Source organism: Macrobrachium nipponense, chromosome 39 (genome assembly GCF_015104395.2).
Source record: "Macrobrachium nipponense isolate FS-2020 chromosome 39, ASM1510439v2, whole genome shotgun sequence".
NCBI lineage: Eukaryota > Metazoa > Arthropoda > Malacostraca > Decapoda > Palaemonidae > Macrobrachium > Macrobrachium nipponense.
Window position 1 is genome coordinate 34180969 of NC_061099.1, and position 24297 is coordinate 34205265.

The window sequence follows — 24297 nt, forward strand, 5'->3', positions numbered from 1 at the left end:
TCTAAAACTAAAGAGGTCAACCAGATTGCTTGCAGGAATGTGATCAGACTAGAGACGCTAAAGATGACGTATACAATAAGTATGTAGGCTAAGATAACATGCCGTCACCTGTAGTCATTCAATTGTTTATAAACATTAGTCCAAGCTCCCTGCTTGAGACAACTACCGCCTACGTGATCTGTAGCGTGTCTCATTCGATTGTGTGTTCGTATGAAACTATGTCATTGTATGTATGTTCATATGTTCGAACTACTGTCTGTTCCTTCATAACTTGTAACAGAGATGGTAGACAGGCAGAACAGAGTTAGCTATCGTCATTAGAAGACCTGCACCTCTTTACCTAAGCTTTATCATGTAGAGGAATAGGATTAGCCATCATCATTGGCAGAAAGTGATCAGCTATCGTTATTAGAAGCTTGTACAATCATTCTGATCTTCAGCATGTAAAACTTCATAAGAATATATCTATTTTTTATACTTAGTGTTTTCTACAAGAACCTCACCGAACCATGAGTTTAACACATCGTCGTAAAGATAATACCGACTTCGTAAGTGATCTACAAAACCCCAGACACTCCATTGAAGATGGAAGTGCAATACCAACCGACTTAGCGTATAGATTATCGCTAGTCTAACATTACCTCATAGGGCGCCTTATCATACAAGGCACAAGCCCTAATAGATATACATTGGAACTTAGCAAGTCATTGAAATGAAAATAAAAACATTGAAAAGACATTGTCTTTACAAGTACTCCCCCACCCCCAACACAAATTTTATGAATAATGATTGGAAGATTAAATTAAATGAAATGAGGAACTATCTAGTCGCAGTATCATTGTGGAGGCAGGAGTCAACTGCTTGTCCTTAAGATCAGTTGTTGTGGGGCGTTATTGACTGCTGAGTCCTTCAGCGTTTTGGCTGACAGGATGCCTCCACTGGAGGACCACCTGGGGGTTCAATGGTTGTCCGTGGGGGTCCACGGCCACGTTTGGGCGTGCTGGGGCTTTTGGAGCACCCTTGTTTTGTGAAGGTACTCTGGAGTGTCTGCCAGTTTCTTCCCTGGTGTCGTTGTCATCCATCAGGAAGGGGTGTTTTAATCTGTCGATCGAGACCCAGTCTTCGTGGCCATATATCATGACAAGATAGGCTTTGTCCATTCGGCTGATGACCCAGTAGGGTCTTGTCACGGGGGAAGGGCGGTGGGCATCATTCCCCACAAAGACGTGTTCGCAGGTATCCAGGCCTTTGGGCTTTAACTTGTTGGTCCTGTCGGAGAAGGTATTCAGGCAGGGCATGAACTTTCCTGCGATTTTTCACAGTCTTGGAATTGGACGTATCTGATTGGGCTGCATCTGTGGAGAAGAATTCACCAGGTACAGCTAATGCCTTGCCATAGATTTTCTCTCTAGGTGATACCTCGCCGTTTGCTTTCAGTGCAGTGCGTAGACCAAGGAGGACCCAGGGTAGCTGTGACTTCCAGTTCTCGTCCATGCAATGCCCCATCAGGGATGCCTTTAATGAGCAGTGGGTCCTCCTCTTCACCATGCCATTGGCTGCTGGGTTGTATGCAGCAGTGCTGTGGACTGTTGTTCCCATCAGGCGAGCCAAGGAGGCCCACAGATTGGCCAGGAAGGCAGGACCTCGGTCCGTGGTGATGTCATTCAGTATGCCGAAGCGGCTGATCCAGCTTGAGAAAAGGGCCTCTGCACAGGTGCTAGTAGTGGCTTCTGTCTATAAGAGTTGCCTTGGCCCACCTAGTGGATCAGTTGATGATAGTCAGGAGGTATCTGGCATCCCCGCATTGAGGCAAAGAGCCCACAACCTTTGTGTGGATGTGTCCGAACCATCACCTGGGTTGCGGAAAATCCCCCACGTCTGATTCCATGTGTCGGCTGATCTTTCCTGTTTGGCAAGCCACACACCTCTTTGTCTACTCCCGTACGTCCTGCACGATCACGTGCCATACGAATTTTCCCTTCATCAGCCGTGTCTTTGGTTGTCCTGATGGATGATAAATCTGTGAATCACATCGAACACCTGTCTCCTTCGTGAAGCTGGTATCAATTGGCGAGGGCAGCCCGTGCTGGTGCTGCAGAGGAGCATCGAGCCGGATGGGTCTACAAGAACATCTTCCCATTTTAGTGCAATAAGTGCCGTGCATTAGGCTGACACTTCAGGATCAGCAGCCTGTTCCCATGCCAGATCTTCGTAGTCAATTGCAAGGTGGATGGGGATGATCTCAATTCTTGATAGGGCATCCACCACGGGGTTCTTCTTGCCCCAGGACATAGTTGATGGTACAGCCAAACTCAGTGATGGCTGCCAGGTGGCGTTGCTTTCTTGTTGACCATGCGTCTCCTGCCTTTGTAAATGCGTGGACCAGCGGCAGGTGTTACCTGAAGTGCCTCACAGCTTAGTAGACACGGCCAACAGTTTCATGTCAAACGTACTGTAGTGGGTCTTCGGTGGCTTGAGCTTTTGGCTGAAGAACATGAGCGGTCAAGGGAAACCATTCACGATCTGTTCCAACACAGCTCCACAGGCGACATTGCTGACGTTGATGATGAGTCTCAGGGGTATGTCGGGATTTTGGTACACCAATGTGGCGGCGTCGGTGAGGGAGACTTTCATTAGCTCAAAGGCCCACTTTTTGGGGGTGGAGGGGGCTTCCCACTTCAGCTTCTGTGGCTGCCCTTTCATGACTTCCATTAAGGGAGACATGATGCGGGTGATGTTCGGCGTGAATCGGCGGTAGTAGTTCACCATACCAATGAACTCCTGCAGAGACTTGACTGTTGTTGGCATTAGGAATTCCTTCACTGTGGCCATCTTCGTGGCCATGGGGCAAAAACCAGTCAGGGTGATCTCGTACCCGAGGAAATCGACCCTTTCTACTCTAAAGGTGTATTTGTCAAAACGAACAACCAATTCATTCTCCTGGGGGCATTTCAGGGCCGCCCGTACGTGGTTCATGTGTTCTTCTGGGGATCTGGAGAAGCCCAGGATGTTGTCCATATAGCAGACGCAGAAAGGCAGATCCCTCAGGATGCTGTCCATCACACGTTGGAAGGTAGCCCCGGCATTCCTGAGGCCAAAAGTGAGGTAAGAGAACGTGTACGTCCCGAACGGTGTGATGATAGCTGTTTTGGGAATGTCGTTGGGGTGTACAGGAACTTGGAAGTAGGACTTGAGTAAGTCCATCTTCTTGAAGAGCTTGGCCCCATGAAGGTCCTCATGTTTGGCAGAGGGTAGTGGTCCGGCGTTGTCACAAGGTTCAGGTGACGATAGTCCCCACAGGGCCTCCTGTTACCATCAGATTTTTTCACTGTGTAGAGAGGAGACGTCCATGGATTTGACACCTTTCTGCAGATTCCCATCTGTTCCATGTTGGCAAATGCGTGTTTGGCATCCTGGAGCCTCTTGGGTGGCAGACGGCAGAACTTGGCATATGTAGGAGGTCCCATAGTGGAGATGTGGTGGTAGATTCCATGTTTGGCTGGGGTTCCGGCTACGTGACACAGTTCCAGTTTGAAGACGTCGGGAAATTCTCGCTGGAGGACATTATACTTGTGCGACACAAGGGAGCATAAGACAGGTATGCCTGGTCTGGGTGCGATTGGTCGAGAACGGCAGATCCCCGTGTCCAGTAAGCTTTTGCGGCCCACATCTACCAGAAGTCCGTGATGGGCAAGGAAGTCAGCCCCCAGCAGAGGAACCTTGATATCCACGATGATGAAGGGCCAGTCATAGGTACGGCCCAGGGTGGATATCTTGAGGGTCCGGGTCCTGTAGCAGCAGATGGGACTCCCGTTTGCAGCCACCAGTGTGGCTGTGGTGTTGGATGTGCGGTTGCGGTCCTCTTCCGATGACGGGAATGCCATATGCAGCGCCCCTGTGTCCACAAGCATCCTACATCCAAATATGGCATCACAGATGTAGAACCCCACTGTGTCAGATCCTGTAGAGTTTGTGGCCATGGCTGCTGTTGAGGGTGGCCACCATCCTGGTTTCTTGGAAAGGAACAGGGTGCTCTGCAATTCCTGGCGTCCTTCCCGAACCGCTGATGATAATAGCACCAGGATGAACTAATCTTCTTCTGCTGCTGCTGTGGGGATGCCTTCTTCTCATAGACCTCATTCACATCCATATCATCAGGTTCTTCAGGCCCTTGCAGCCTTGTGGAGCTCCTGGGCCCTGTCCACCAGGACGTCCATCAGAAGTGTCTGCCTCACATCCTGTGGATAGCATCATAGGAAAATCTCCCGCAACAGGCTGATCTTCTTCCTAAGCCCATCTGCATTGACTTCCAGCAGCAACAGGAGGCCCGTCAATTCATCCCAGGCGTCCTTGGGTGCTGTGTTTCCCAGGGGCTGGTTGATGAGGTTGAGGATTCGAGTGGACCCCACCGGAACGGGAAAGGAGTATGTCCCAATGAGTTTGTTCATCAAGTCCCTGTAGGTTATCTGATTATCCTGTGTGTCCAACCATGGGGTGATGTGGCTGAAGACCTCCTCCAGAAGCATCGTCATGATGATGTCAGCCTCGGTTCCCTCGTCCGTGATTCCTGCTACCCTGAGGTGGACGTCCCCCCACAGGAACCATGATGCCGTATTCTGTTGTGAGAATGGTGGCAGTTTGACTGTATGGCCGATTGATACTCTCATTGATGTGAGAGTGTTGTGGAGGGTCTGAGTGTCTTTGGGAGAACTTTGTACAACAGACTCGGTCATCGTGGCTGTTTCACACATCAAAATACAAAGTGCCATAATTAGTCTACTGATGGTGTCGGGTTCGTCAGAGTCAAGACTAGACACCATGTGGTTCTGTTAATGACCTCTGAATGCGGATGACATGTGTTGTTAATGGCAGGAGCCAAACCATTTGAAGACACCAGAACACACCTGGAAAGGTGTGCTGTAATGAGTTCGTTAGTGGCATTGGTGTCAACTAATGAAAAAGCTTTTAGAGACCTAGACTTTGTATTGCCGTGTGATTTTGTTAAAGGTTCTCTAGAGGTAAACAGCCGTAGTAAGTCCGTTAATGGCAAGGCCAAAACTGCTGTGTTCAGATAGACAGGTAACTGGGTACTGATGCTTTATTTCCTGAGCACTGGGTATCCAATGACATATGTGGACAGACATGTAGTACCTGGGTTGGGTAGACAGAGGTCTGAACGCAGAGATCAACAATTTGTTTCTTTACAGACATATCAGTGATAATATGCACAGATGTAGTGATATTTATTTTGGTGGAAAGGCCAGAGAGTTCTACATTTATTGATATACATTGGAACTTAGCAATTCATTGAAATGAAAATAAAAACATTGAAAAGGCGTTGTCTTTACAGGGTTATCTATACATGAAGTAGGTTGCCAAATGCATCCAATAGTAAGAAGGAATTAATATTGTTACTTTCAAAAGGCCATTTAGTTACATTGTACCTTGAACACCTCCACGCCACCCACATGGATTGTGGTATTAATGCACTAATCACACTCTTTTGGCATGAATGTTGGAACCAAGGATTTAGAGCCATAGCCAAGCGAGTGGTAGGGATTTTCAGAGCTTGTATCATAGCCTTCAGGCCCCTACTCAACCATCTCTGCCTCCTCCCCTTCCAACTGACAGAACATTCTTGCTATGACCCTTGACAAGGTTGGAGTGGACCACACCGGATCCATAAGGGTTGAAGGGGGTTAGGATACCTCCTGATCATAACTTGTCTAGCCAGCTGTGCAGTGTATCTAGATTATTGCAATGGGTTGGATGCTGACTGCTTTGTGTTACTCTTAAGGAGATTTGCTGCCACACACGGAGTGCTGTACAGCATCTACAGTGACAATGCCACAACCTTTTGAGCAGCGAGCTCCTTCTTGAGGGAGGTGTATGATGAAGATATCACTCAATGATTCCTCCAGAGAAGGGGAATAAAGCTGGTCTTCCAGACTGCCAGGTCTCCCTGGAAGGCAGGTTTCTTCAAAAGACTGATACTCGGAGTAGTAAAATGCATGTTTCCTACCACCCTATGACAAAATGTATTTAGCAAAGAGTAGCTTCACACCCTCATCAAAGGAGCCGAAATGTGGTTAATAACTGCCCATTAATGTATGACGGAAATGCGAGGGAGGATGAAGTCCTCACGCCCTCCCATCTCGTCCGAGGCAATATTATCCATTTGCTGCTGCAATATTTCTGCCTAACAGAAATGCTTGAACGTTTCAAGCACTATTGGAGGAACGGTTACCAAAGGTCGCTTCAAGAGTGGCATGACTTCCGGGAAGGGCCACCAACTGTGCTGCATGTGGGAGACATTCTGTTAATTAAAGTGGAGCAACGGAAGCACAGCCAAAGGCCCCTTGGAAGGATTGTCACAGTATACCCTGATGATAAAGGGGTAATGAGATCCATAAAGGTGCTCTTCGAGGGCGAGGAACACCTCTAAACCGTAGAACACATCATCCCGTTGGAAGTGAACGCTCACAACAACGACGAAGAAGGAGCAGAGAAAGAGAACGTGGATGGAAACAATACTGAGAGAGACGAGTGGAACCAGGAAGTGAATGATATAGAAAGTGTGACTCGACAGACTGAAAGACTCAAGATGAGTGAGAGAGAGACAGAAAGTGTTCAAGAAGGGCCGTGTGGAATAGTGAACAATTTATAGAGACCAGACCAAAAAGTAAGGCTGCAATTGAGCAAACACAGATGTCAGAGTGGGTGAAAGACAAAGTAGTATAGTGGTTAATGTAACCAGTTAGAAGTGAACTGTAAAAGAGCCGGAGTTGAGAAAGGATCTAAAGGAGATAGGGTTATTATTGTTATGTCTATCGTGAACAGCAAGGGTAGTCAGCAGATGTCTTCATGAAGATGAGTAGTATGTGCTTGAAACGAATTGTATTCTTCTCATGCCCAAGAGTAACAAATGTGCTACCCGTGGTCAAAAGCCACCCCTGATGTGACTCCTGAATTAATGTTATGCAACTTGCTTGCAGTGACTTGATACAATGCAAAAGCCCGTATGGGTTCATACCCGTACTGGCATGAACACCAATGTGCCAAGAGAATCTCTTGTTACAAAGTGAAATGTATAACTCCTTGATGGAGACAGTTTGCTCGTTCAAAAAGTATGTGGTTTACCTTTCATTGATACAGACGATAATTAAAAGGACGCTCTATAAGGAGCCACAATTTATTTGCTAATTCACAAACAGAAATTGTTTGAATGCATTAACATTCATATTGAAATTGTATTAATGATTGCCTTTTTAAGTGTCTTGCCATTTACCTTGATATAGTTTAATCACCTGCTTTGCTATTTGTATTGATATTGTTTTGATGGTTGCATTATTATTTGTATCAATATTGCCTTGATGATCACATTGCTATTTGTATTGATATTACCTTGATGATTACACTGCTATTTGTATTGATTTGCCTTGATGACTGCATTGCTCTTTATATCAATATTGCTTTGATGATTGTGTTGCTATTTGCATTGATATTGCCTTGATGATTGCATTGCTATTTGTATTGATATTGCCTTGATGATTGCATTGCTATTTGTTTTGATGTTGCCTTGATGATTATGCTAATTGCTGTCCCAAGTGTTGCCATCCTATGTTAGTTAGTGTTGTACAGAGTGATCACTCAGTAGGAAAAATGAGTGTTGTCGTCGAGAGCTAGTCTCGTATCATAGCGCTGCATACGCATCTAGGCCTCGACCCCACCTGTGACCGTGTGCCTATCCTCACCAATCTGAACCTCCCATTTTGCTCTGGGACCCTCCCTTTCTTTTGAGGGTAGAGGATGTAGTGGAAAATGTGTGCACCATTTTCCTCGTCTTGAATCTGCCGTGGAACTACAGTAGAATTGTGCGAGAAATCATTTGGCAGCTAAAACGCAATGGTCCTCTCATGTGTTGAAGTAATTGCGTCGTTTGATGTATAATCCCCATGAGATCACAGAGATCACTTCATTATGATTTGTCAAGGTGAAATTACTATTGATATTGAAGGATCGTAGTCTATGTAAGAAACTTGGCTACTCAAAAAATTACTAACTGATCAGGGACAAGCTCCCTTCAAGTGACATGGCTCTTCCTTCCATTTACAGTCCAAGCAGGTAGGACTTGTGTAAATTTGCGCCAAGCTCTCTCGCCATCGTGTGTAACTTCATTCCCCTTATAATCAGGATTACTAATGGGCAGGGATTAGATTTAGTATGAAACTGAAGTGATCTCAATTAGTTTGAATGTGTGGTGTCATGATTTTGCCCATAATTTGAAAACCAAGTTCGTTTTATCCGTGACCGTGGAGTTACATGTTCGCTGTGGCTGATCAAATTGGTGGAAAATTATTGTTGAGTGTAGGTAAGGTTGAGAGTAGGAATTATTTTTATAATAAAATTGTAAAGTTTTTTCGTCCTTTTTTCATCTGTCCCTGTGCAAGGGCTGGCAGCTGTCCTTTCAGTAGGCCTATATGCCAACAAGATCTGGCAAACCCTGTAATATTATTCATTGAATAATTCACGATAATCACTACACTGCATTATATAGCTTCATGCCTTTGCAAAATAAGCTTTGTTCGATTGTATTACAAAAGACTCGGGGAGAGATAATAAATGATTATGGGCAATGCTACTTGAATGATTACCTCCCTTTATTGTTTATATTGATAACTATGTTGTGGAGTTAGTTCCCTTATTAAGAAATTTCCATTTGTATCCTAGAAATTAGCAATTTTATCACATACCTGGTTATAGTATATTATCATTTTATGTAATTAATATTTACACTGAAACTTTTATGTATTATGTGACTGCATTGATTATCTATTCAGCAACAATATCGAGTTAATTAAGTCATATCTAATGCATACTTAAATTAGCAGATATTTAAATACCTCTCATTTCTGTACTTTCAGACTGCATTCATTGTTGTTCTCAATAAAGAGCCAAGCAAATAGATCGATTTCTTATACTACCCTCCATTGCTGGCACCCTAAGACGAGAGTAGGGAAAAAGACCCCATTTCGGCTCAACCTCAACACCCGACCCCCAATTTGGCTCATAGGTGATAAACCCCATAAGCTTGCCTTTATTTTAACCTCACGTACATTGACCATTAACGACTCCACAGGAAAACCACCTAATATTTCACTTGAGTTCAGAAAAGAACCCCAAAATCGCTCATGAAGAGAGTTGAGTATATATATCTGAACCCCCCTTCAAACAAAACTACACAAATAGGGTTGCCACCTTGAGCTCAGAAAAATACAGAACATATACTGAGAGTTGTATAAGGAGGAAAAGTTATGGCGAATGGAGCAAGTTTTTTCAGCTGGGTTTCGGGTCGTGCTGTGAGCTCCCAAGAAAATTTTTTTAAATGTGTCCTATTTCTGGAGCATTCTAAGCCTTTGTGCAGCTAACATGAGGGTGAGGAAGACATGTTTCATATTTGATGAGGACTAGAATCTTGCTTCTGAGGTTGTCAATTATCACTGAAGTGACAACTGACAAGTCTATAGAAATTCAAAACAAAATGATATTCTGTGACACAATGAAAAAATATTATATTATATTATATACCTTCAAGTTTATTTTATTCTTTCAGTAATATACAAAAGAAAATACAGGATTCATTCCCACTGCTGAACTACAATACAAATAGCCATTTAAAAGTAACATCATAAAAATTTTCAGTGAATCAAGGAAATACACCAAGCATGTTGGTCATTCCCAGGATTCCTACTTTTTCTATGAATATTTTGTGTTGCTCCTTGCTGCAGCAAGAAGCCTTTTATCCTGCTCAATGGTTGTGAGAAAGTCAGCACAACTCTGTTCGAAATTAAGGGTTACAAGGAGTTCGGATTTAATGAGCTCAATGGAGCGCCTATTCCTGGTGTTAGTCCACTTGTTTTGCATAATTGAGAATATCCTTTCAACATAACCCGTTGAAGCTGGCACACTCAGTATGTAAGGGAGGACACACAGCATGTTAGGGAGGGGAGTCTGGTCAGAGGTTTGGAAGACAGCCATCCACCTGGCAGCTGTGCCTTTGGACTTCCAGTCTTCTCCCTCCTTTAGCCTTTCCACAGTTACATTAATGACTGTTAATTCATCATACAGCTCATCCGTGTTGACACTGAGTCTGCTGATCAATTCGAGTTTCTCAACTAGTTTCTCCATGTCAGAAAAGTGTATCTCAGTTTTGAGTAGGAGAGGATGGAGGAAGGACAGCCAATTTTCCTCTGAAAAGTCAAACCACTTATCTACATATGTGATGGCAGTACTAAGGAATGCTTGAAAATCTTCGTTTGCAGTGTTTGCTTCTGATGAAGAAAGCTGCTGAAGCTTTACTTTTGTCAGGTAGCCATAGAAACTATCCTGTCTTCTTTGCATGAGCTTGTTCCTGAAAGCCTTCATAATGGGGCAGAAGTCAATGACAGTTGTTTCGTTTTTTTTTTTCAAGTTTCTTGACGACATCTTCAAAGATGGACAATATGTTGTTACAGAAAAAAAGGTATATTTGAATGACGTCTGCTTCTTGTTCATTCACCTCATCTGCATCCAAAGGATGCAGATATTCTGACAGCCAAATACAGAACACATGGCGTTCTGTATTGGTTCAATACAGAACGCAGCATCTCACTCTTAAATACAGAACGAATCTGTATTTTACAGAACGGGTGGCAACCCTATACACAAATGACAACTTACCTGTCAGTAGCAGCCAGCCTCTCTCTGCAAGCATTGTCAAGCTAGGCTAATGAGTTCACATGAATACAAAAATATGTTATTTATTTCCCAAACCAGATGAACATAAAATGGATCAAAGTGATTAATAAGTTATATTTAAAAAAACTAAGTCTGACCCACAAAGAACTGTAAATTATCATTCCACTCTACTGAATTAGTCTAAGTAATGCCCCCAAAAATCTCAAATTGTCAACCTCTACATTTCGATAGTCAAACTTAGAGAATCCCGTCTCTAGAATAATGACATGGGACCCATCTGAAAAAAAAAGAGACATATCCATTATATTCCCCACTATACAATGTTAAATAAATGTATACACTTCACACTTCTCTCTTTTCAAAGGCAGCTGTTTCTAAGTCATTTAAATATGTGCCATGCCTTTAAATGGGATCTGTACCAGCACCTGATGTCCTCTGAACTGCCTTCCTCCTTATCTCAAAAGAATGTGTGCTTTTCTCTTAAGTGTCTCGAGCGGTTGAACCTATCATGCACGCACAAACGGATGCATGCATCCACCACACCCTAAGATCCCCATGGCAACTGATTGAGCAAACAATCAAATTCCTTCATTTCCAAGAAGGCTATCTCTAGGTGCTCTCGGTCTCCAAACTAGAAAAGCTGATATGTAATTCACTAACACGTCAATTTATTCTTTTAATATATAACTCCACAGGAAAACAAAAAATTCCAAGTCCCTTAACCTGACCTAACCTAACCTAACCCACCGAGTGAAAAAATTTTAAGTCCCTTAACCAAACCTAACCTAACCTAATATCTCCATTCAAATTCAAATAAGCAGCTGATAAGCACCCGTAACAGTCACCGTTTCTCTGTCACTCACTGCCAGGTGCACAACATGTCATATCACGTGATAGTATGAATGCAAAAAGTTTTCTAAACTCCATAACCTAACATAATGAAACTCTATGGAAGGTTGAACAATAAAGAATGGGGGTAATAAAAACCAATTATGACCATTCACATATTTTTATTACATAAACCGGTACACATTGACAAGTGTCAGATTCACACATTTCTCCCGAGACACATTCAAAAACAGTGCCGCCATGACTCCTTATCACCAACCTCAAACTGCTTAACAATTTTACGATAAAAAACCACAATCTTCTAAATTCATTATCTTTTACCACTTGACGTACATCCTCTGCCTGTGCCCCGTGTGGAACAGCCCCTTCTTTCCCGCTCATCCTAAGGAAGAGAAATAACAGGACTTAGAAGAACTGAACGCTTGCATGAAATAAAAATAATTATATGATGTATATTAACAACACCAAAAAAGGATTATAACCTTTTATTTAACGAATGCATACATTCCTTGTATGTGACAGCCCGTTTACCACCAGAACTCCAATGAGAACATTTCACCCTTTTGAAATAGGCTACTTGAAATACTATTCCATCGCCCACCTGTCATTACTTTCCAAATGATACGGTGAGAAAACAACGTTCATTAACGACAAAACTGGTTTCAACCCTCTATGACTCGTACAGTGAATGAAGGAAACAGTGTAAAGACCCCACTTGTAAGAATTATCTGGCTGTATCTGCCTTACGGACTGGCGAAGGGCAAATCTCGAATTTGCGCGGAGAAAAGTCGAGAAGCTGCCTGAATAAATTTTAGGGTTTATACCATCAAAAAAGAAGATTGTATCCCTAGGTGAACAGTCAATATAAAAACACAACCGGTGTCCAACAACATCGATACTAGAAGTTGAAGGCAGAGTATTAGATATAAAAACTAATGGTTTATTTCTATTCGCAGGTATTATGAATGTGCCCACTTCATCCGAAGCGAACACGCCAAAATATTTAATAACACTCAATAGCGAACCTTGTAAGCAGTTTAAATTTCTTTCATATCCACCACTCCTAACCCTTAACATCACACTGAATGACTCTATCCGAATCAATTGTTAAAATACCCTTGGTGTCTCCAAACAATAAAATCATGCAAGGATGATGCACGACTGTTCCCAGCTTTATAGATATTCTCAAACTAGCTGAAATTCCAATCGGCATTGAATCTTCAACCTCCTCCATGATGAAGCTAAAACAATAGACAGCCCTTCCGTTTTTAAAACTGTCGTAAGTGATGAGGTTATCATGACCACCTCCTATTGACTTCTGCGTCTCATAAAAACAATTGTGTGACAGTATTAGGAAAATGACAGTTGATATTATACAATGTATTCCCATTAACAGTGATATGCACGCTATTCAAGACATATGTGCCAAAGCCCGTGTAATTCCTTGAAAACGTTTGCATACCAATCATAGCTCATGTAATCTTTTCAGGTATACAGTTGTTGAAAGGTTGATCTATTAAAATGGAATCCTCATTCTGCCCAATAACGTATGTTTTATATAGTCTTATCAAATATATATTGTATAGGGCTAACCATAGAGCTGCTTTAAAGCGGACATGGCGTTATAATGGAGGGTAACAACTTGGCTTTTTCTATATTCAGGTCGTTTAAGTGAGCGTTGGCATGGGCACCAATCACCTAGTTGTTATTGGTCATTTGGAGCCTTATCCTCAAATCCATGGAATCCAACAAATACCTGTCTATACTCGCTAGATCTATGAGGAGTGGAAAGTATGTGTGAACTCCTCTCGTCTTAACGGAGCTCATCACCCGAGTTTCCTACCTACTCTTCTGTCCAAAAGAAGCACCTGTATATGTTTGTGTAACACCTTGCGTGGCGTGAATATCATCGTGGAAAAACCCACTCATACCAAAAGTTAGTAGCGCGCTGGTTTTCACGCTCTTGAGCATTTTTATGTATGACTGACATGATTCCACCAACTTTTCGTTCAAGAACACAGAGACGGATTTAAAAAGCGTATTACTTATACCATTAACAAGTGCAACATGTGCATCATCCGGCAGCTGAGCACCACCCCTAACCACTGTGATGTATAATTCCAAAGCTATACTCGAATTGTTGCTGGGTGTGAAATCCAACCATTCCTTTGAATTAATCGAACTTTCTATAATCCTATGCTTGTTCACATTCGGGAACAATTCTGAGATGCCCGCGATATATGAAGAGATGGGAACCTTGTTTCTTGTCCCTGGCACATTTGGAACCACACCTGCCATTTCACAAAATTGCGAGAGGGAGGGAATGCATGTGTGCACACCCACTGACAAAGGGAGGATGAATTAAAGAAGATCATACACATCCTTGTTATATTTACTTCTCGATTTAACCCGTCCATTCTTCTTTATCCTCTTTTTCCTCGTCTTTGTAGCCAACCGAGCGTGTGTACTGTACGTTTCACTCCACCCACGGTCTATCTGGACCAACCTTTTCCTGTCGTCCCTCCCACTTCTGCTTAGAATGCGTCTACCCATACTTTTGAGAGCTGTCACTCCATGCCTTTTTGAAAATTCACTCGGGGGCTGCTGATCATTCACTACATCCGAAAGCACTGATCTACCAAGGTCTTTAACTGAAGGTTTAGCAGCATTGAACAGGAAAGGGGTACCATGCGTGCAATGCCAGCCATGGCTGAAAATACACCTCCACCTCTTCTATGACTCGGATAGAAGACCGAAATGTCCTCTAGATCCGCTCCCTTTCTTAAGGGTTCAGACAAGAGCAACTTTTTAAATTCCACCTCAAGCGCTCGTTTGAGCAATCTTAATTACACTAGCTCGCGAAAGTGAATAACGTAAAGGTGGAAAAGAATGCGGGTTTTATACATCCCTCCCTATCTGAGTCTTATATGAAGCACACAGGTGATGCTCAAGTCCATATTGAAATGAATGCGCCTTCCATTCTGGTCGGTGATGATGACTGAAATCTGCTCTAGAATGTTTGTGTTCTGCGCTTTGTATATTGTATTGTGTATCCCCTTCCCTTTCCCGCTCTCTAATGTAAAACAATCCAATATTTTTACTAGTTTCCCTCCAAAAACAGTCGGTTGAACAATATCGGTGTACACATACATATAATCTACACCGCAATTATCGGGTAAGGAATCAACCGAGAGATGTGCATTCACCGCATCAAAGCCATAAACTTCATACACTGTATTATTTTTAAAACCCAGCAATCTGGCCGCTTTATTACTGAATTTGACGGACACACTTTTAATGTCCCCCACCCCAATATTCCCTCTCTTAACGTGAGGGATCATAATTCTCATGCTGTCTTCATGCCAACTAAATACATCGTTACTGTTGAAAACGTTTTTGTATTCTCTGTCAAAATATACTTTTAAATGTTCAAAAATATCCTTGTGATGCGCCCTCACCAGTCTTTTCATGTCCCCCCTAACACAGCCGTCATTGGTCTATAGATATAGGTGTGCTTATTATTTTTACCATGTTTAGTAACAAACTGGAGGGAGATTTCTTCATCTCTTGATAATAAAACATAATAAACTCCCGGAAACATGATCGAAGCTAGACCCACTTCATATTCGCTTCCATTCGGTAGGAATATAGGAGCAATTAACCTATTCACAAACCCGGATGCTGAGTTTTTCACGTACTTGTCCAAGCAGCCTAGACTGCTCACATATATAATGTGTTCACCCGTCATACTGGCCAAGTACTGCACAAAACTTCGTTCATCTAGGTCTTATATGAAGGGTGCATGACACGCATTTACCTTCAATAAACTCAACATCCTCCCCCTTCTGATTCGTCACACCAATGGAAATGTAATCTACCACATTTGTATTTAAAGGTTTATAAACTGCATTATGTGAACCTCTACCCTGTCCACATTCCAACGTGAAACAGTCCAGGATATTTACCATTTTATCACCCAGCGATGAGGGTTGAATAATGTTGGAATATAAGTAAAGTAATCGACACTGTGATCATCGAGATAGGGAGTTTTGGAACGATGATTTCTCAACACCCCCACACCATAAATCATATATTGCACTCCTATGTTATACTCCAATAAACGGGCAGCCCTAACACTAAACTTTACAACAACTGAAACAACTCCTATTTTCACAACCTCAGCATTCACGTATGTGAGGCTCATCCTCTTCGAATCACCATCCCATGAAAATAACCCATCCCTACGCATAACACCCCGAATTTGTGCACCGTAAAACGTTTCCAGTTGTTCTGTAATGTCTGTATTGAGTGCTCTAGTCAATCTATTCATATCCCCCGCTAATAAACCAACAGCGGGAACATACATGAAAGCAAATGAGTGAGTTGTCGAACCCTGATTAAAAGTGACCTTAAACTGAAGTGTGAAATCTTCATCTTCTGGTGTGACGGTGTAGTATTCCTTTGGGAGTGTAACCCCTATGACACCTAATTTATATTCTACATCTTTTGATAGAGCTATAGGAGTGCCCAAACTGTTTATAAATTTACACGGTCGGTTTTCAGGAAATAAATCTAGCCACACCCCACTATTCACATATACGATGTGATCGCTACACATGCTGAACACACAATGCTGGTAATACACGTTATTGAGGTCATATATACCACACAGCTTAGAAGGGATGAATAAAAGTATGAAAAAAATTATTGTATTTATTATACAAAATAATGGAACTTACATACATACACATGTACATATACAGGTTGGCAAACATTTTTTTTCTTTCTTTTTTTTTACATAAGAGGGTCACACAGCTACGCTTAGTTCAACCCCAAGGCTTAATTTCTCTGTGTCCATCACTTCCAAACGTCTCAATTTGGAAAATGAATCCGTCAACCGCACATCTCCCGCACACTTCTCTTCCATGAAGGATAAAACGATTCCCTAACAACTATTCATGTGACCTTTCCGTGGCGTTTCATCTCGCCAAAAGAGATGATCACAGGTAAGGTATTGGTTTAACCCACGGTCTAGCCAGACACAGTTCACGTGACCGCTTTGTCCTATCCCTGCGGGGAATAAGACATATTTCACATATTCAAAAGATACTTATTTAATTGAATTTTTAAAGTCTTCAACGCTGAATAGAAGTGATTGTATCTCATTTCTCTCGTATCGTTATACTCGATTTGGCGAATTCATTTTCTTCCACGGGTGCACAATTCCATATTGGGTTAACAACGTGAAGATGTTGGGAAGGTTGGGTTCTCCAGCATCGTACGTATTCTCTCTCTCGGCTGCTGTCAGAATGGTGGTACCAAGGTATATAGAATATATTCTATATACCTTGGGTGGTACCTTCTCTCCCACGGTGATGGAGTGAAGCGTAACTAGTCCTGGCTTGTAACGGTGACCCCCGATGTCAGCGTAGGGGTAAACCCTCACGATGTCTTCAACTAATCCATAATTTCGACACGTTACACAGTTAGTGGCTACAACCAGGCAACACTCCTTCTTCTTGAACTTGGTCTCTGATAAACTCCCCAAAACCAGCTCGCAGGGTGTAAAAGCCATCTCGAACAGAGAATGGGAATGTGCACATCAACACTCAGTGAGCCTAAATGCGCTAATGCACTCTTAAACTTGCTGGGGTTTCCACGTCTTCTCCTCCCCATCGCCGTGATTCATGCTAAGCTCTGGCCCCTTCAAAATTTTATCGTGCCCACACGATTGAACAGATTCATCTCTGATAATTTTGCGATGCGCCGATACAACTGCTCCCCCTTCGAAAGTTTATCACACCCGCAGGAATGAACAGGTCTACCTCTGATAATTTCGTGATTCATCAACACGGTAGCCAAACATCCCCCTTTTTCTTTGGTACTCTGTTCTCCATTGTTCCACTACCTCCTTTCTTAACCGAATTGTGCCATCCTTCTATCTGTCCTTTTATAGCGGTATTTCTCACCATCCGTTCACTAATACCTCAATGTTCGATTAAATAATTATAACTGGGTATGTTGCTATCATCCGTCCTCTTAATTGCTTGAAATTCTCTAGCCACATCTAAAATGTTATATCCACTAACATGTTAACTTCTACAACTCAGGAGAGGTCGGATATGGAGATGTTTACTTGGGAATGATTTAGGAGAGACTGGTGAGTTTCCAGTATTGTGACTGGCTGATCACTAGATATCAGGAGCATTGTAAAGAATGGGGCTGGATATTAAATGCATGGGTGCTGTGAATTAATAGTAACGTATAAGTTAAGTACAACAAACATTTATTCATGAGATCTTGTAGATCATGATATTATGCATTTCATATTAAAAACGCATCCCGAATGCCTTGCTAAGAAATCTAGAAATAATGATGAATGGAAGAATGAGTTGGTTCACTTGGCTAGAGTTGCACAAAATTGAATCTGAGAAGATACTATATGAGTGGAGAGGGGAGTTCGTCATCACCTATTCATCCTAACCTAGTTGAGGATCAAATTAGGAAAATGAGAACAAAACTGATTTTATTTAAGATGTATCTGAAGAAGAGAGAGAATGAGGCCGGCAAAATAGACAAGGAAAGGTTCCTGAGTCTAAATCAAGAAACCGATGAGTCTCACCAGAGAGAAATGACAAGAAAGAAGGGAGAAAAGAGAGGAACTTTCAGAACGCAAATAATATTTAGTTTAATAATAATAATAATAATTAATCATTATTATTTACAAAATTTTCTATTTTTTAAATTTTATTTCTATATATTGATAAAATCCTTTGAATTAAATAAAAAAAAAAATTATTAAGTCAAATATCAGCTATTTTCTGTTTGTGTGCCAAGCAACTCGGACATATCGTATCTATGCGGATGAAATGTAGAATGTGTTGGTCTTGTGGATGTTGCGTGACTGTCGAAAGAAAGCGCACTGCAACCAAAAACCGCGCCACCTTTGCAAGGGCGAGAAGGGAGAGCCAAAGAAGAGGAAAGGGTAAAGAATTGATTCGTAATGAATGCTAGAGAAGAGAGGGTGGGAAGTACTTTGTTGTTGTTGCTGTTTTTGTTCTTGTTCTTGTTTTGGGGGAGTGGGTGTTAGTAAAGGTCTATGGAAAAGCCTAAACTGTCTGAAAAAAGTGTTTTGCGTAGGGTTAAAGATACAGGAATTTTAGGACAAGATATTTGTGATTTGTTTATCACAACGAAAATTATAAAAAAAACGGCAAAGAAAAATTATCTTAATAAAATATAGCGTTTTTATTTTAATTTTCGTTGGTGAAACAAGGCTCTATTTGGCAGTGGATTTTAGCACCTTTTAATTTACTGTACCTAGGATGTCGTTCCATGCCAGTGTTCCATTTTTAATTAATTCGAAATTCGATGCCAAATTGCAACAGATTATTAGAACTTTTTGTCCAGCCATAAAATTTCAGTTGATCCCAACGAACCCGCTGACAATTGGATCTATTTTTAAATATAAAGGTAAGTTGAACCCTCTTATGGCATCTAACATTGTCTATTCATATACTTGTCCTAGATGTGATCTAGGAAAATTCATCGGAGTCTCCAGAAGACTTCTTAAGGTCCGAATAGATTGCCGTAGGGGGTGAGTTTTCATACTGGAGTCAAATTATCTTCTGAATTTTTCAGCATCCATGACCGCACAAAGAAATGCAAGAGCAATGTTGAATAAAAAAACTTTAAGATCCTTACAAAAGCGTCTTCTCCGCACTAACTAGCGGGATTCGAATCGTTCTTTATAAAAACGATTGTTCAGAAACTGAACAAGCTAACTGCCTCCCTCCACCCCTCTGTAGTACCTGGCGTAAACAACAGAGATGCCTTGTTTTTTGTTTTTGTTTTTTAGTCACTCATCTTCCTTCCTTAACTGTAAATAGTACTTTTTCGTTGGTGTTATTTTAACTCGCTTTATATATTGTAATTATGTCTTTTTAGATGAGTAATTATTGTAATTTGATTTAATTATTGTAATATTCAGCTTGAAAATGGGGCTGGTCCCTGAAACGTTGAATTAGATAAAGAACGCCATATGAAATAGACTTCAGTATTTAAACCCTTTCCACTATAATATATATATTATATCTATATTATATATATATATATTAATATGCGTATGAGACGATTCTGTTAAAAAAAGACACATACTCGATCCGATCGACCGAAGCAGAAGTTCCCTTATCATACGTGATGACAGAATCCCAAAACACAAATGAAGACTCGAGGTCTCTAATCAAATGTGTTGAAAGATTAGGAAAGCAAACGGAGATCTCGGAGTTCCTCTAATCTCACAGCGCTGATATAATAGGGAAACGATCGTGTTTCGAATGGACAAAGAAAATCTCTCTCTTTCTACATTATATATTCTTTACATTATGTAATGCGAAATCTGAACACACATTTAAAACATCCTATCTCTAAGCTATCTAGGAATCTGAAAAAATGTTGCAAAATTCAATTCTAACATTTTATACAGTCAAAGAGGGGTATATGCATTTTGAAAGTAGCAATATATAATAATAACCATATATATATATATATATATATATCTATATATTATATATATATATATGTTTATATTATTATATATTGCTACTTTCAAAATGCATATACCCCTCTTTGACTGTATAAAATGTTAGAATTGAATTTTGCAACATTTTTTCAGATTCCTAGATAGCTTAGAGATAGGATGTTTTAAATGTGTGTTCAGATTTCGCATTACATAATGTAAAAGAATATATAATGTAGAAAGAGAGAGATTTTCTTTGTCCATTCGAAACCACGATCGTTTCCCTATTATATCAGCGCTGTGAGATTAGAGGAACTCCGAGATCTCCGTTTGCTTTCCTAATCTTTCAACACATTTGATTAGAGACCTCGAGTCTTCATTTGTGTTTTGGGATTCTGTCATCACGTATGATAAGGGAACTTCTGCTTCGGTCGATCGATCGAGTATGTGTCTTTTTTTAACAGAATCGTCTCATACGCATATGTGTAATGATTACATAATAAAATATGGAATGTTAGTCCATATATATAAAAGACTAAAACTAAAGAGGTCAACCAGATTGCTTGCAGGAATGTGATCAGACCAGAGACGGTAAAGATGACGTATACAACAAAGTAGGCTAAGATAGCATGCCGTCACCTGTAGTCATTCAATTGTTTATAAACTTTAGTCCAAGCTTCCTGCTTGAGACAAACACCGTGACCTATAATTCAAACGGCCTACGTGATCTGTAGTGTGTCTCATTTTGATTGTATGTTCGTATGTAACTATGTCATCTGATTGCATGTTCGTATGTTCGAGCTACTGTCTGTTCCTTTATGACTGGTAACCAAGATGGTAGTAGAAGGAGAATAGAGTTAGCTATCGTCATTAGAAGACCTGTACCTCTTTACCTAAGCTTTATCATGTAGAGAGAATAGAATTAGCCATCATCATTGGCAGAAGCGATCAAGCTATCGTCATTAGAAGACTTGTACTATCATACCTGATCTTCACCATGTAAACTCAGAAGAATATAATTTATATATTTTTATACTTTGTGTTTTCTACAAGAACCTCATCACCGAATCATCATGAGTTTAACACATCGTCGTCATAACCAAAGAAGATAATACCGACTTCGTAAGTGATCTACAAACCCCAAGACACTCCATTGAATATGGAAGTGCAATACCAACCGACTTAGCGTAAGATTATCGCAAGTCTAACACCTCATAGGGCGCCTATTATACAAGGCAACAGCCCTAAAATATGCTCTAAAATATCTCTCTCTCTCTCTCTCTCCTCTCTCTCTCTCTCGTCTCTCTCTCTCTCTCTCTCTCTCTCTCTCTCTCCATCGCATAGCACTTTTGATGTTAAAGTAACGTAACGATTTCGTACTTATTGAATGGTCACCCATAACTTGAGAATTTCATATTTGATATTTCTTAGAGTTTATTTAGTGTTGTTTAGTGATTTTTTTATGGAATCTGAACAAACATTGTTGTTGTAACAGCGCCTGGTTTTGTGAAAGTGTGAAACAAGCTCCAGCAAGAAAGAAAGAAATTGATAGACCAAAAAGGTAAAGTGTGTTATATTTTTATTAGTTGCAACTAATAACTGATAGGAACAGTGGTTAACTAATAACTAATAACAGATGGTTACGAAGGTTTGGTAAAAACTGATAGTTACAATGTTTTGAGTGAAAAGATTTACACTTTTACACATTGCAAATTTTTGTGTTTTGTGTTTGTTTAATTTTTGTGTATTTGTTCATTTTCTTATTGAAGTGTGCCTTTTTATTTTATATTCTGTGTGATTAATACTTTTTGCAAATTTTGATTTTGTCCACATTTTTCTGTATTTTCATTTGCATTCACAATTTAATTGACTTAGTTATTTTCATTGCTTAATCATTGCACATTTAATTAAATTTGACTTAGAATTCTTTTCAAGTTTTATTATTGTTCAGCACTTGTGAATTAATTTCAAATTTTCAATTATTGCCTAACACTTTTGAATTTTGATTGAATTAATTTTCTTGAATTTTGTGATAAATTAATTTTATTTTATTTGACTTAATTTGATTCAAGAATTAATTAAACTTTACTTTGTTTGCAAGTAACGGTAATTTTCCCTGATATTGTGAATTTCACTTATAAATTTTGAGTTTAATAATAAATTTTTGTATTTAAAACCTTTATAAGTGTTTTCATTTCTAACCAGTATATTTGCATTTGATTATATTGAAGTTAGGTAGAAACATAGAGTGGTAATTGATCTGTTTTCCTTCATTTACTTGAAGTAAGGCTCTTAAGAATAGGTTGCTGGCTACGAATATCTTGATAGGAATGTCTTGATAGCTAAAGTAGTGAATGCATGAAAGTGAGAATGTTGGTTTTCTGTATATGGTAAATTTGTATTCTGTCCTGTCTCTGATTATTAAAACATCAAGAAAAGGAATTTTGTTGTCTGTTTCCCATTCAACTTTAAATTTGATGCTGGGCACTAATGCGTTGAATTTTGAAAGGAATTCATTAAAATTGCTCCATCTGTTATTCCAAAATGTTAGATATGTAGATGAGATATGTAGATGATATTCTAACATTTTCATTCAACCAACGCTTAAGAGGATTAAAGGAAGATATCAGCGGGAGTGACCTAAATTGGCTTACCTGTGGATGGATCTCTTGGTATAAATACCTTCTTTGTAACTTTTCTCGTTCATCTACCTGAAGGGGGAGACAGCAGTCTCTGAAATATAGTATTTTCCCTCGATATTTTGGCGTTTTTACTGGTTCCTTTTATTATATATATATATATATATATATATATCATATATATATATATATATATATGTGTGTGTGTGTGTTGTGTGTGTGTGTGTGTGTGTGTGTGTGCGTGCGTGTGTGTGTGTGTGCGAGGTTATCATGCAGATATATATATATATATATATATATATATATATATATATATATATATAAATATATATATATATATATATATATATATATATATATATATATATATATATATATATGTGTGTGTGTGTGTGTGTGTGTGTGTGTGTGTGTGTGTGTGTGTGTCTGTGAGAGAGAGGTTCGTTAAATCACGCAGATAAAATTGTTTATTCCTACCCTAAAACTTTGGGATGTTCATAAAATGTAGATTAGGTATCTAGACGCAAATGCAAGCACAAGCACCTAGCATTAACTACCGACTTTTCTTGCGTATTCCCTTCGAGTTTAGCGGGGTAGGGTCCGGTAGTAGGGAGGTACCGTACCATGCCTGGCAAACCGTAGAATAATAGAGAAGTTGAGCCGTACGTTGTGCTAATCGTGGTTAAATCTTTGATTTGGTCTTGATTTTTGTTTGTTGACATGAATATAAACGTCTCGCTATCATCGAACCCTCCCCCGGGTTACAGTAAGTTTACTGACTACAAAAGAAATTATATAAACGTTGTAATCGTGAGTAATTTGGGTATTATGCACAGTGAAGGGCCCCAATCTGCGGGGCCATTTTCCGAGCATTTAACTGTCAGAGGACTGGAAAGAGCGTAATAACGTTTGGGGCCATATTTTATTTTTGATAATGATATTTTTGTTGTATAATCCCCAACGTTTTTGGTAAAGGCGTCAATTTGCTATATAAATTTGTATTGATCTCCGAAAAAATACATTTGCAGGCAACAGACGATTCGTTGTCTGAAGACAACTGGATCTATATGCTTACTCTGTGGCGCTTTGCCTACACCTCAGCTGTTTGTTTATTTCACAGAGGGTCAATGCATACTGTCCCACTTGTTGACGAGTTACCTAGTAATCGTCTAGTACAAGACATTCCTTTTATGACCGAGTGACCAGCATAGGCTAGCATCAAGATAAACGTTTGAGCAGCCACACTGATCAAATGCCAAGAGCAAGAGAAGCTGTAAAAATTGACTGACATTGTTTAGTCAGATGCCTTTTTCCTTACCCTAACCCATTTTAAGGCCTTACTCCTTAACGTAGCCCGCTTAGCCTAACTTCAGTTTGGTTATACAGTGATGTCTTACCTGACCATGGAAAGAGTCAAGTACCAGCTTGACAGGATGGTCTAGCTACATAATCGCCTAACCTCATTCAAATTGCAGGGACAGGTGTGGTGGCTGTGACCCCAGTAGCTTGCAGAAGGCAACTTGGTACAAATGAATGTACTCTAGGCTGTCACTT

The 24297-nt window shown here is 40.4% G+C and overlaps 1 protein-coding gene across 1 annotated transcript; it reads right to left on the reverse strand.

Annotated features, from left to right (window-relative positions):
- Nucleotides 1-3059: 3059 nt before the first annotated feature.
- LOC135210412 (uncharacterized) lies at nt 3060-3980 on the reverse strand. The gene has a single exon (XM_064243314.1). It carries the CDS (start codon nt 3978-3980, stop codon nt 3060-3062), a length of 921 nt encoding a protein of 306 aa, XP_064099384.1.
- Between the last annotated feature and the right edge of the window lie 20317 nt (nt 3981-24297).